General features: G+C 40.6%; 1 protein-coding gene across 1 annotated transcript in view; it reads left to right on the top strand.

Annotated features, from left to right (window-relative positions):
* Nucleotides 1–547: 547 nt before the first annotated feature.
* Nucleotides 548–14,006, top strand: part of LOC128643740 (ATPase family AAA domain-containing protein 2-like) — a gene marked incomplete at its 3' end in the record, with an annotated part of 57,500 nt that continues 44,041 nt past the window's right edge. Inside the window, exons 1-2 of the mRNA XM_053696564.1 lie at nucleotides 548–761; nucleotides 2,704–3,012. Of these exons, the coding sequence (XP_053552539.1) occupies nucleotides 548–761; nucleotides 2,704–3,012 (523 nt within the window). The remainder of the gene's footprint in view (nucleotides 762–2,703; nucleotides 3,013–14,006) is intronic.

Below are 14,006 nucleotides of genomic sequence, written 5' to 3'. Positions count from 1 at the left end.
TCAAAATCCTGGAATTGAGAGCCGTCTTCAATGCTCTGATGGGGTGGCCTCAACTTCTTTCTGTCTGGTTTATCAGATTTCAATCGGACAACATAACATCAGTGGCTTATATCGATCATCAGGGAGGAACAAGGAGTTCCCTAGCGATAAAGGTGTCTCACATCCTTCAGTGGGCAGAATCCCACAATTGCCATATTTCAGCCATTCATATCCCGGGAGTGGACAATTGTGAGGTGGATTACCTGACCAGACATGTTTCACCCAGGGGATTAGGCTCTTCATCTGGAGGTGTTCTCCAGGATAATCCTCAGGTGGGGGTTGCGGAGATGGACCTCATAGCCTCTCGTCTCAATACCAAGCTGCCCAGATACGGGTCAAGATTGAGGGACCCTTCAGGCAGTGTTGATGGACACGTTAGCGGTTCCTTGGAAGTTCAAACTTATCTCTCCTTCCCTGAGTTATTGCCCACATCAAATAGGAGTGGGCCTCAGTGATTCTAATTATTCCTGTGTGGCCTCGCAGGACTTGGTTCTCAGACCTAGTAGAGATGTCATGTCCGTGGAGGTTGCCTCAGAGTGCACCTTCTGCTTCAAGGCCCATTTCTTTACCAAAATCTATATTCTCTGAGGCTGACTGCATTGATATTGAACGCCTTGTTCTGTCTAAAAGAGGTTTTTCTGAAAGGGTTATTGATACTCTGATTGAAGCTCGAAAGCCAGTCAGCGGCTGTACCAGAAAGTGTGGAGTACCTATCTCACCTGGTGTGAGGATCAAGGTTTCCCTTGGCACAAGTTGAGTTCCTCAAATTCTCTTGTTTTTCCAAGAAGGTTTGGAGAACGGTTTGTCTTCTTTTTCTCTCAAGGGACATATTTCTGCCCTTTCTGTGTTGCACAAGAAGTTGGCTAATTTTCCAGACGTTCAGTCTTTTGTTCAAGCCCTGGTTAGAATCAGGCCTGTATTTTAACCTGTTGCTCCCCCTTGGAGCCTTAATCTGGTTCTCCGTGTTCTTCACCAGAGTCCGTTTGAGTCTATGAATTCAGTTGATATTAAAGGAATTGTCTAGTCAAAATTAAACATTCATGATTCAGATAGAGCATGCAATTGTAAGCAACTTTATAATTTACTCCTATTATCAATTTGTCTTCGTTCTCTTGGTATCTGTATTTAAAAAAGCAAGAATGTAAGCATAGGAGCCTGCCCGTTTTTGGTTCAGAACCTGGGTAGCACTTTCTGATTGGTGTCTTAATGCAGCCACCAATCAGCAAGTGCTACCCATCAAAAATGGGCCAGCTCCTAAACTAACTTTCAAATAAAGATACGAAGAGAACAAATGTTAATAGGAGTAAATTAGAAAGTTGCTCAAAATTCCATGCTCTATCTGAATCATGAAAGTTTAAGTTTGACTAGACTATCCCTTTAATCTTCTATCTTGGAAAGTTTTGTTTTTGTTGGCTATTTCTTCTACTCATAGTTTCTGAATTATCTGCCATACAGTGTGATCCACCCTATCTGATTTTCCATGCGGATAAGGCGGTTCTACGTACCAAGCTGGGTTTTCTTCATTAGGTGGTTTCTGACCGCGATAGTAATCAGGAGATTGTGGCATCTTCCTTTTGTCCTAATCCTTCCTCTCTGAAGGAACATTTGTTTCACAATCTAGATGTGGTTAGTGCCTTAAAATTCTATTTCCATGCTACCAAGGATTTTAGCTGATCTTCCTTGTTCCTGGTGTACGTAGGTAAGCGCGGGGGTCAGAAATCAACTGCGACTACCCTTTATTTTTGGCTAAGGAGTGTTATTCGTTTGGCTTATGGAAGCTGGTCAACACCCTCCTGAGAGGATTATGGATCACTCTACCCGTGCTGTCATCTTCTTGGGCTTTTAAGAATGAAGCCTCTATGGAACAAATCTGTAAGGCGGCTACCTCATCCACTTTTGCATATCTTTTCAAAATGTTTCAAGTTAGATGTTTTTGCCTCAGCTGAGGCATCTTTTGGGAGAAAGGTACTTCAAGCGGGGGTGCCTTCAGATTAGGTTCACCTGCCTTATTTTTTCCTCCTAATTCGTTCTGTGTCCTCTTTAGCTTGGGTATTAGATTGCCAAAAGTAATGAATGAATTTGTGGACTCTCCATGCCATTGGAAAGAAAACAAAATGCATGCTTACCTGATAAGAAATTTTCCTAATCTTCAGGCACCTCTATATCCCCTGTGCTTCTCCTATTTTTCCGTCTCCTCAGCTGAATGAATGGGGGAGTATGGAAAGTAGGAGCCATATTTAATCCTTTGGCTGCAGTGTATTTGCCGCCTTCTGGTTGCCAGGTAGTGAATTCCCAACAGTAATGAATGAATTTGTGGACTCTCCATGCCAGGAAAGAAAATATCAGGTAAGCATACATTTTTGTTTTCTCTTGTCTAGAGTACTTTTTCTATTTTTTAAAATAATATCCTAATTAGGTTCTAGCTTAGCTATGGATGATTTTATTCTGGAAAGAACATCTAGAAATATAGAAATAGGTAGTATCATGAATACTTATGGGGCTTGTTTTTTCCAACTACAAGAATGCTATAGTCTGTATACCCCAATAATGCTACTATGTCCCTAATGCAAGTCTGATTAAACCAGACTTACCTTATTAATTTAGTTTTGTACTTGTGTGCTGTTACTTTAAATGTATGTTCTATTTTTTTAATTTCTTTTACAGGGTACTGTGGGGCCGATATAAAGTCGGTGTGTGCAGAAGCTGCCCTTTGTGCTTTGCGTCGTCGTTATCCTCAGATTTACACCACAACTGAGAAATTGCTGCTTGATGTTTCATCTATTAAGATCACTGCAAGAGACTTTGTAATAGCTATGGAAAAAATTGTGCCAGCATCACAGAGAGCTGTTATCTCTCCAGGACAAGCACTCTCTTCAGTAATTCAACCCCTTCTGAAGAACACATTTCAAAGGATTATGGAAGCTTTAAAAAGGGTTTTTCCTCATGCTGATGGGATCAAATTCCAAGAGTCAGGTACTTATGACAAATTAATCGGATGCATTTCTGTATAGGTGATAAGACTAAGGTTCAAAACACTACACGTGGAATGGTCCGAGTTCAGATTCTAGTGACCTTTGGTCGGGTCAACAAGGAGCTTGTTAACAACATTTTTCCTTCGAAAGAGGAAGAAACCCTCCTGATAGAGGCTTGTTACTGGTTTTGTTTTTCAAAGTAAGAGAACAATTGACCAAATAAATTTTGAATAACAAGCTAAACGATGAAGAGCAATAATTGGTAATATATAAATAAAAAGATATAGATAAATACAAAGTAACGCTCAGATACCTTATAATGATCAAATGGGATGTTGATTACTACCCAGCCAAAATGGGTAAGGAGGCGAAAATACTTTTTTTTTTTTTTTTTGGGTGAAAGTTTGGTAAAATTTTCACTCAAGATAAATGAGGGATGGGAGTTGGTTTTTTTTTTTGTGTTTTTTTTTTTGTATGTGCCCTTCAGCACATAAAGGGACAGTCTAGTCAAAATTAAGCTAATTTCTAAACCCTTGAAGGCCGCCTCTTTTCTCACTTGATCTTCACAGTTTTCAGAGCTAGACATAGCTAGTTCATGTGTGCCATATAGATAACCTTGTGCTCACTTCTGTGGAGTTAACTAGGAGTCAGCACTGATTGGCTAATATGTATGTCTCTCAAAAGAACTGAGGGACACTAAAATCTAAATTAAACTTTCATGATTCAGATGGAGCATACAGTTTTAAGACTTTCCAATTTACTTCTATTATCAAATTTTGCACATTCTTTTTAGATTCACACTTTGAAGCACCAGCTCCTACTGAGCATGTGCACAAGTTCACTGTGTATACGTATACTAGTCTGTGATTGGCTGATGTCTTTCACATGATATAGGGGGCCAGCAAATGGGGGGAAAATAAAAATTTTTAGGAATTTTTTTTTTTTCTTATTTGAAATTTAGAGTAAGTTATTGCATTGTCTTTTCATTAGGCACTTGTTAATTATGCAATTCTACTGCTGTATTTAGTGGTCCTTGAAATAAGGGGGCAGACTGCAGAGGCTTAGATACAAGGTAATCAGAGGTATAAAGTATAGTATTATAACTGCGTTGGTTATACAAAGCTGGGGAATAAATGGTTTATATATTTTTCTTCTTAAACGGGGAGAGTCCACAGCTGCATTCATTACTTTTGAGAATTCAGAACCTGGCCACCAGGAGGAGGCAAAGACCCCCAAGCCAAAGGCTTAAATACCTCCCCCACTTCCCTCATCCTCCAGTCATTCTTTGCCTCTCGTCACAGGAGGTTGGCAGAGAAGTGTCAGAAGATTTGGAGTAGTCTCTTATGGAGGGTAGTACTCTTCGAAATGGGACTGGAGTTTTAAGTAGTCCTGTCAGCCTCTCAGTGAAAGCATGGATGAAGGTTAGAGTCCGGAGATGCAGGGAGAGTCTTTCTGCGAACCCATCCCAACTCCTATTAACAGCTCAATAAGCGTTGACGAGTTTCGCTGCCTGCTTTCTTCTCTCAAGTCCATATCAGAAGCGATGTTACGATCTGTCACACTTGAAGGGCCGTGTTCCTGTTCCATGGCGTAGATTCCGGTAAGATCGTTTAATTTTACTTTCAATATGGAAATGTAATGTAATGAAGAAGACAGGGTCTCAGTGGGACTCCTTTTATCTTATAGAATCAAGGGTTAATATCTCCTAAGGGGGGTTATTGAACAGGGGGGGGCTTTAATCAAGTTTGTTATGTGATTCTGTCTGCTAATGTGTAGTGATACTTGGGCTTGTGGCTATTTCAGAACATTCCAACCTTTTTTGCAGGCTGCGTGGTCTTTGCGGACTGGCGTGCTTTTTTCTTGGACTGCACGGTACACCTTGTGTCCGGGCGTGGTCACGCTTCTGTTCTCCATTTCCGTATTCCTAATCGTGTGGCGACGGAGAGAGTCTGTTTTGCTAGAGTCTGACTCATAGGAGGTGGTGAGTGTCCGAGCCATTGATGGTGTAAGCTGCCATTTATTTATTTCTTCTGTTATGTGCGATCAGTCCACGGGTCATCATTACTTCTGGGATATAACTCCTCCCCAACAGGAAATGCAAGAGGATTCACCCAGCAGAGCTGATATAGCTCCTCCCCTCTACGTCAGTCCCAGTCATTCTCTTGCACCCAACGACTAGATAGGATGTGTGAGAGGACTATGGTGATTATACTTAGTTTTTATGACTTCAATCAAAAGTTTGTTATTTTACAATAGCACCGGAGCGTGTTATTACTTCTCTGGCAGAGTTTGAAGAAGAATCTACCAGAGTTTTTTACTATGATTTTAACCGGAGTAGTTAAGATCATATTGCTGTTCTCGGCCATCTGAGGGAGGTAAAGGCTTCAGATCAGGGGACAGCGGGCAGATGAATCTGCATTGAGGTATGTAGCAGTTTTTATTTTCTGAATGGAATTGATGAAAAAATCCTGCTATACCGTTATAATGACATGTATGTATACACTTCAGTATTCTGGGAATGGTTTTTCACCGGAACTACTCTGTTAAAGGTCACTAATCCTTTTAATAAATATTGTCATGTTAAACGTTTTTGCTGGAATGTAGAATCGTTTACATTGCTGAGGTACTGAGTAAATAAATGTTTGGGCATTATTTTCCACTTGGCAGTTGTATGCTTTAAATTGTGACAGTTTCGTTTCTCCTCACTGCTGTGTGTGAGAGGGAGGGGCCGTTTTTGGCGCTCTTTTGCTACGCATCAAAAAATTCCAGTCAGCTACTATTATATTTCCTGCTTGATCCGGTTCACTGACAGATCTCAGGGGTCTTCAAACTTCTTTGAAGGGAGGTACATTCTCTCAGCAGAGCTGTGAGAATTTTTATTGACTGTGAATAAAAACGTTACTCTATAATTTTTTATGTCAAATTTAGTTATTTACTAATGGGAACAAACCTTTGCTAAAAGTTGTGTTATTTTAAACTTGATGCTATAACTGTTTTTCAGTTCATTATCTCAACTGTCATTTAATCGTTTAAGTACCTCTTTGAGGCACAGTACGTTTTTGTTAAAAAAGATTATAACCAGGTTGCAAGTTATTGCTAGTGTGTTAAACATGTCTGACTCAGAGAATGATATCTGTGTCATTTGTTCCAATGCCAAGGTGGAGTCCAATAGAAATTTATGTACTAACTGTATTGATGCTACTTTAAATAAAAGTCAATCTGTACAATGTGAACAAATTTCACCAAACTGCGAGGGGAGAGTTATGCCGACTAACTCGCCTCACGCGGCAGTACCTGCATCTCCCGCCCGGGAGGTGCGTGATATTATGGCGCCTAATACATCTGGGCGGCCATTACAGATAACATTACATGATATGGCTACTGTTATGACTGAAGTTTTGTCTAAATTACCAGAACTAAGAGGCAAGCGTGATCACTCTGGGGTGAGAACAGAGTGCGCTGACAATACTAGGGCCATGTCTGATACTGCGTCACAGCTTGCAGAGCATGAGGACGGAGAGCTTCATTCTGTGGGTGACGGTTCTGATCCAAACAGATTGGATTCAGATATTTCAAATTTTAAATTTAAATTGGAGAACCTCCGGGCATTACTAGGGGAGGTCTTAGCGGCTCTCAATGATTGTAACACCATTGCAATACCAGAGAAAATGTGTAGGTTGGATAAATACTTTGCGGTACCGGCGAGTACTGACGTTTTTCCTATACCTAAGAGACTTACTGAAATTGTTACTAAGGAGTGGGATAGACCCGGTGTGCCGTTCTCACCCCCTCCAATATTTAGAAAGATGTTTCCAATAGACGCCACTACTCGGGACTTATGGCAAACGGTCCCTAAGGTGGAGGGAGCAGTTTCTACTTTAGCTAAGCGTACCACTATCCCGGTAGAGGATAGCTGTGCTTTTTCAGATCCAATGGATAAAAAATTAGAGGGTTACCTTAAGAAAATGTTTGTTCAACAAGGTTTTATATTGCAACCCCTTGCATGTATCGCGCCGATTACGGCTGCGGCAGCATTTTGGATTGAGTCTCTGGAAGAGAACCTTAGTTCATCTACGCTAGACGACATTATGGACAGACTTAGAGTCCTTAAACTAGCCAATTCATTCATTTCGGAGGCCGTAGTACATTTAACCAAACTTACGGCTAAGAACTCTGGATTCGCCATACAGGCACGTAGAGCACTGTGGCTAAAATCATGGTCAGCTGATGTTACTTCTAAGTCTAAATTACTTAATATACCTTTCAAAGGGCAGTCTTTATTTGGGCCCGGGTTGAAAGAAATTATCGCTGACATTACAGGAGGTAAGGGCCACGCCCTACCTCAAGACAAAGCCAAAGCTAAGGCTAGACAGTCTAATTTTCGTCCCTTTCGGAATTTCAAACCTGGAGCAGCGTCAACCTCCTCTGCTCCAAAACAGGAAGGAGCTACTGCTCGTTACAGGCAAGGCTGGAAACCTAACCAGTCCTGGAATAAGGGCAAACAGGCCAGGAAACCTGCTGCTGCCCCAAAGACAGCATGAACCGAGAGCCCCCGATCCGGGACCGGATCTAGTGGGGGGCAGACTTTCTCTCTTCGCTCAGGCCTGGGCAAGAGATGTTCAGGATCCCTGGGCGCTGGAGATCATATCTCAGGGATACCTTCTAGATTTCAAATTATCTCCCCCAAAAGGGAGATTTCATCTGTCAAGGTTGTCAACAAACCAGATAAAGAAAGAAGCGTTTCTACGCTGTGTACAAGATCTGTTATTAATGGGAGTGATCCATCCAGTTCCGCGGTCGGAACAAGGACAAGGGTTCTACTCAAACCTGTTTGTGGTTCCCAAAAAAGAGGGAACTTTCAGGCCAATCTTAGATTTAAAGATTCTAAACAAATTCCTAAGAGTTCCATCGTTCAAAATGGAAACTATTCGGACAATCTTACCTATGATCCAAAAGGGTCAGTACATGACCACAGTGGATTTAAAAGATGCTTACCTTCACATACCGATTCACAAAGATCATCAACGGTATCTACGGTTTGCCTTCCTAGACAGGCACTACCAGTTTGTAGCTCTTCCATTCGGATTGGCTACGGCCCCAAGAATCTTCACAAAGGTTCTGGGTGCCCTTCTGGCGGTACTAAGACCGCGAGGGATTTCGGTAGCTCCGTACCTAGACGACATTCTAATACAAGCTTCAAGCTTTCAAACTGCCAAGTCTCATACAGAGTTAGTTCTGGCATTTCTAAGGTCGCATGGATGGAAAGTGAACGAAAAGAAAAGTTCTCTTTTTCCTCTCACAAGAGTTCCATTCTTGGGGACTCTTATAGATTCTGTAGAAATGAAGATTTACCTGACAGAAGACAGGTTAACAAGGCTTCAGGATGCATGCCGTGTCCTTCATTCCATTCAACACCCGTCAGTGGCTCAATGCATGGAGGTGATCGGCTTAATGGTAGCGGCAATGGACATAGTACCTTTTGCACGCCTACACCTCAGACCGCTGCAATTGTGCATGCTAAGTCAGTGGAATGGGGATTACTCAGATTTGTCCCCTACCCTGAATCTGAATCAAGAGACCAGAAATTCTCTTCTATGGTGGCTTTATCGGCCACACCTGTCCAGGGGGATGCCATTCAGCAGGCCAGACTGGACAATCGTAACAACAGACGCCAGCCTGCTAGGTTGGGGCGCTGTCTGGAATTCTCTGAAGACTCAGGGATTATGGAATCAGGAGGAGAGTCTCCTTCCAATAAACATTCTGGAATTGAGGGCAGTTCTCAATGCCCTTCTAGCTTGGCCCCAATTAACAACTCAGGGGTTCATCAGGTTTCAGTCGGACAATATCACGACTGTAGCTTACATCAACCATCAGGGAGGGACAAGAAGCTCCCTAGCAATGATGGAAGTATCAAAGATAATTCGCTGGGCAGAGTCTCACTCTTGCCACCTGTCAGCAATCCACATCCCGGGAGTGGAGAACTGGGAGGCGGATTTCTTGAGTCGCCAGACTTTTCATCCGGGAGAGTGGGAACTTCATCCGGAGATTTTTGCCCAAATACTTCGACGTTGGGGCAAACCAGAGATAGATCTCATGGCGTCTCGCCAGAACGCCAAACTTCCTCACTACGGGTCCAGATCCAGGGATCCGGGAGCGGTTCTGATAGATGCTTTGACAGCACCTTGGAACTTCGGGATGGCTTATGTGTTTCCACCCTTCCCGCTGCTTCCTCGATTGATTGCGAAAATCAAACAAGAGAGAGCATCTGTGATTCTAATAGCGCCTGCATGGCCACGCAGGACTTGGTATGCAGATCTAGTGGACATGTCATCCTGTCCACCTTGGTCTCTACCTCTGAGACAGGACCTTCTGATACAGGGTCCATTCAAACATCAAAATCTAACTTCTCTGAAACTGACTGCTTGGAAATTGAACGCTTGATTTTATCAAAGCGTGGTTTTTCTGAGTCGGTTATTGATACCCTGATCCAGGCTAGGAAGCCTGTTACCAGAAAGATTTACCATAAAATATGGCGCAAATACCTATACTGGTGCGAATCCAAACGTTACTCCTGGAGTAAGGTTAGGATCCCTAGGATATTGTCTTTTCTACAAGAAGGTTTAGAAAAGGGTTTATCGGCTAGTTCATTAAAGGGACAGATTTCAGCTCTGTCCATCTTGTTACACAGGCGTCTGTCAGAAAATCCAGACGTCCAGGCCTTTTGTCAAGCTTTAGCTAGGATCAAGCCTGTGTTTAAAGCCGTTGCTCCGCCATGGAGTTTAAACTTAGTTCTTAACGTTTTACAAGGTGTTCCATTTGAACCCCTTCATTCCATTGATATAAAATTGTTATCTTGGAAAGTTCTGTTTTTAATGGCTATTTCCTCGGCTCGAAGAGTCTCTGAGTTATCAGCATTACATTGTGATTCTCCTTATCTGATTTTTCACTCAGATAAGGTAGTTCTGCGTACTAAACCTGGGTTCTTACCTAAGGTAGTCACTAACAGGAATATCAATCAAGAGATTGTTGTTCCATCCTTGTGTCCAAATCCTTCTTCAAAGAAGGAACGTCTTCTACACAATCTGGATGTAGTTCGTGCCCTCAAGTTCTACTTGCAGGCAACTAAAAATTTTCGCCAAACTTCTTCCCTGTTTGTCGTTTATTCTGGACAGAGGAGAGGTCAAAAAGCTTCTGCTACCTCTCTCTCCTTCTGGCTTCGTAGCATAATACGTTTAGCCTATGAGACTGCTGGACAGCAGCCTCCTGAAAGAATTACAGCTCACTCCACTAGAGCTGTGGCTTCCACTTGGGCCTTTAAGAATGAGGCCTCTGTTGAACAGATTTGCAAGGCTGCAACTTGGTCTTCGCTTCATACTTTTTCCAAATTTTACAAATTTGACACTTTTGCTTCTTCGGAGGCTATTTTTGGGAGAAAGGTTCTTCAGGCAGTGGTTCCTTCTGTATAATGAGCCTGCCTATCCCTCCCGTCATCCGTGTACTTTTTGCTTTGGTATTGGTATCCCAGAAGTAATGATGACCCGTGGACTGATCGCACATAACAGAAGAAAACATAATTTATGCTTACCTGATAAATTCCTTTCTTCTGTTGTGCGATCAGTCCACGGCCCGCCCTGTTTTTTAAGGCAGGTAAATATCTTTTAAATTATACTCCAGTCACCACTTCACCCTTGGTTACTCCTTTCTCGTTGATTCTTGGTCGAATGACTGGGACTGACGTAGAGGGGAGGAGCTATATCAGCTCTGCTGGGTGAATCCTCTTGCATTTCCTGTTGGGGAGGAGTTATATCCCAGAAGTAATGATGACCCGTGGACTGATCGCACAACAGAAGAAAGGAATTTATCAGGTAAGCATAAATTATGTTTTTTCTTTCATGTAATTAGCAAGAGTCCATGAGCTAGTGATGTATGGGATATACATTCCTAGCAGGAGGGGCAAAGTTTCCCAAACCTTAAAATGCCTATAAATACACCCCTCACCACACCCACAATTCAGTTTTACAAACTTTGCCTCCCATGGAGGTGGTGAAGTAAGTTTGTGCTAGATTCTACGTTGATATGCGCTTCGCAGCAGGCTGGAGCCCGGTTTTCCTCTCAGAGTGCAGTGAATGTCAGAGGGATGTGAAGAGAGTATTGCCTATTTGAATTCAATGGTCTCCTTCTACGGGATCTATTTCATAGGTTCTCTGTTATCGGTCGTAGAGATTAATCTCTTACCTCCCTTTTCAGATCGACGATATACTCTTATATACCATTACCTCTACTGATTCTCGTTTCAGTACTAGTTTGGCTGTCTACTATATGTAGATGAGTGTCTTAGGGTAAGTAAGTCTTATTTTATTATGACACTCTAAGCTATGGTTGGGCACTTTCTATGTAAAGTTCTAAATATATGTCTTTAAACTTATATTTGCCATGATTCAGGATAATCAGTATTCCTTTAAAATCCAGACTGTCAGTTTCATTATTTGGGATAAAGCATTTTAATTCAATTTATTTTTCTTTACCTTGAAATTTTCAATTGATCATTTTTCCCTGTGTGCTGTTAGGCTCGCGGGGGCAGAAAATGTTTCTTTTTATTGCGTCATTCTTGGCGCAGACTTTTTTGGCGCAAAAATTTCGTCATTGTTGTATTCTGTTAAACGTCATTTTTTCACGCATGTGTATTTAGACATTTTTTACGCCAAAAAATTTGGGCGTCGGTTCTGGCGTCAGAGGATGTGGCGTCATACTTGGCGCCAAATATATGGGCGTGGTATTTAGTGCCAATAATGTGGGCGTCATATTTGGCGCCAAAAAATGTGGGCGTATTTTTGTTTCACTTTTTTTCTTCACATTATTTAAACCTCACTTTTTTATTGCTTCTGGTTTCTAGAAGCTTATTATTTTGCATTCTTTTCCTATTCCTGAAACTGTCATTTAAGGAATTTGATAATTTTGCTTTAAATATTGTTTTTTTCTATTACATATTGCAAGATTTCACTGTAACTGTTTCAAAACAATCTAAGAGGATTCCTGTTGACTGAGTTCAGTCCTACCAAAGCTAAGTTCATTTATTTTAAATGTTATGAATGTTTATCTTTAGCTATGGTTTGTAATAAGTTATCATGATAAACTTTTACATGCAGAATCCATTAGTATTTATGCTTTATATATTGCCATTCTTTTTACATCTTATGTATAAGAAATGTTTAGAAGATTTTTAAGAAATATTTTTCTGATTCTATTTTAAAGGCTTTGTCTGACATTGTGCCTTCTAATAACATTTTTAGGTCCTTTTCAAACTTCTTTTTTAATTATTGAAGTTTTAAATGACCAACAATATACTGATTTATCCTTCTCTGATGTTTTTTCTCATTCAGAATTTTCTTCATCAGATATTGACTCTAACAAATCTACTTTTTATTTTTTTATTAAAGTACATTTGTTCTTTGTTGAAAAGGTGTTGATTATTTTGGATATTAAGGTAACTAGTTCTTTTTCAAGACTAGCTAACACTATTTCTGCTTATTTATTCTTCTGTGTTTTCAGAGGTTTTTTTCCAATTCCTCATACTAGGGAATGGAATAGGCTGAGAATTTTCTTTTATTCCTTCTTCAAAGGTTTTAAACTATATTCTTTGCCGACAGTTAAAATTCAATTTGGAGGGTTCTCCAATTTATTGGGGCTATCTCTACTCCTACTAATTATGCTATTGTTTCTATAGCAAAATAGTATTTATTTTCCTTTAGATGGTTGCATCTTATTTATGGAAAATTATTTAGTTTCAGGTACTTTTCTTGAACCTGTGATTTATTTGGATGATGTTGCAATTGTTTCATTTTTTCTGTTTACTTTAAGATCAAGTATCAAATTATGATTTATGTTAGCATTCTTAAAGGGACAAAATTTACTAGACTAGGTGCTGTTGCATTTGTCTTGTTGTTTTGCATTTATTGATTATGCAAGTCCAGTGTATTGACTGGTCCTTTAACTGGACTATCATGCTAATAATTTCATTTGTGTCTTCATTTTATTGAATATTTTCGCAAATGAGGTTTAATCTATGTCTTTAGCTGTTTTAGCTAGAAGAATTTTGTGATTTCTAAAAATCCATATTTCTTTTGTTCTAAGATAATCAATTATTTGTTTTATAATTGGATTCAATTCTTAACTGTTTCTCTGGGCTTCAAGATTGAGTTCTAAGACTAAAACTTTAAGCTTATACTAGTTTGGTTGTTCTTATTAAGGAACAAATTCCTGAATTCTTTCCCAAGTAACATGTTTTTAATTGGAAATTTTTCAGTTCGAAATCAGCTCCCTAAAATTGCGATGTACGTGCCGTATTCCAGCTTGAATTATGGTGCAGGGATTCTAGGATTTCGCATTTTAAATCTTCGAATCCTAATATTTATCTCTCTTGATTTGGTGGTTAAGATCACCATCATTTAGTTCTACAAGTCTCTTCGTTTCTTTCAACCTGGACCATGATCTCTACAGATGTGAGTCTTTTTGGTTGGGAGGCTGTCTGAGGATCTCTGTCAGCACAAGGGGTTTGGAAATCTCAGGAGGCGAGATTACCATTTGATATTTTAGAACTCCGTGCTTTCTCAGAGTTTTTCAGTTAGTTTCTTTTTGAAGAAGAGACGTTTATTGTTTTTTTCAGACAATATCACAACTATGGTGTATGTCAATCATCAGGGTAGGACTATCAGTCCTTAGACTGTGACAGAAGTGTCTCGGATATTAGCTTGGGCTAAATCCAGCTCCTATCTAAATTCTGTGGTTCTTTTCCCAGGTATAGATATTTGGGAAACGGATTATCTCTGTTAATCAAGCTTTACTTCCTGGAGAATGGTCTCTCTTACCCAGATATGTTTATCCAACATTGGTGTGTCCGGTCCACGGCGTCATCCATACTTGTGGGAATATCTCTTCCCCAACAGGAAATGGCAAAGAGTCCCAGCAAAGCTGGCCATATAGTCCCTCCTAGGCTCC

This window comes from Bombina bombina, unplaced genomic scaffold (genome assembly GCF_027579735.1).
Source record: "Bombina bombina isolate aBomBom1 unplaced genomic scaffold, aBomBom1.pri scaffold_932, whole genome shotgun sequence".
Taxonomy (NCBI): Eukaryota; Metazoa; Chordata; class Amphibia; order Anura; family Bombinatoridae; genus Bombina; species Bombina bombina.
This window is presented reverse-complemented; position numbering and strand designations above follow the sequence as displayed.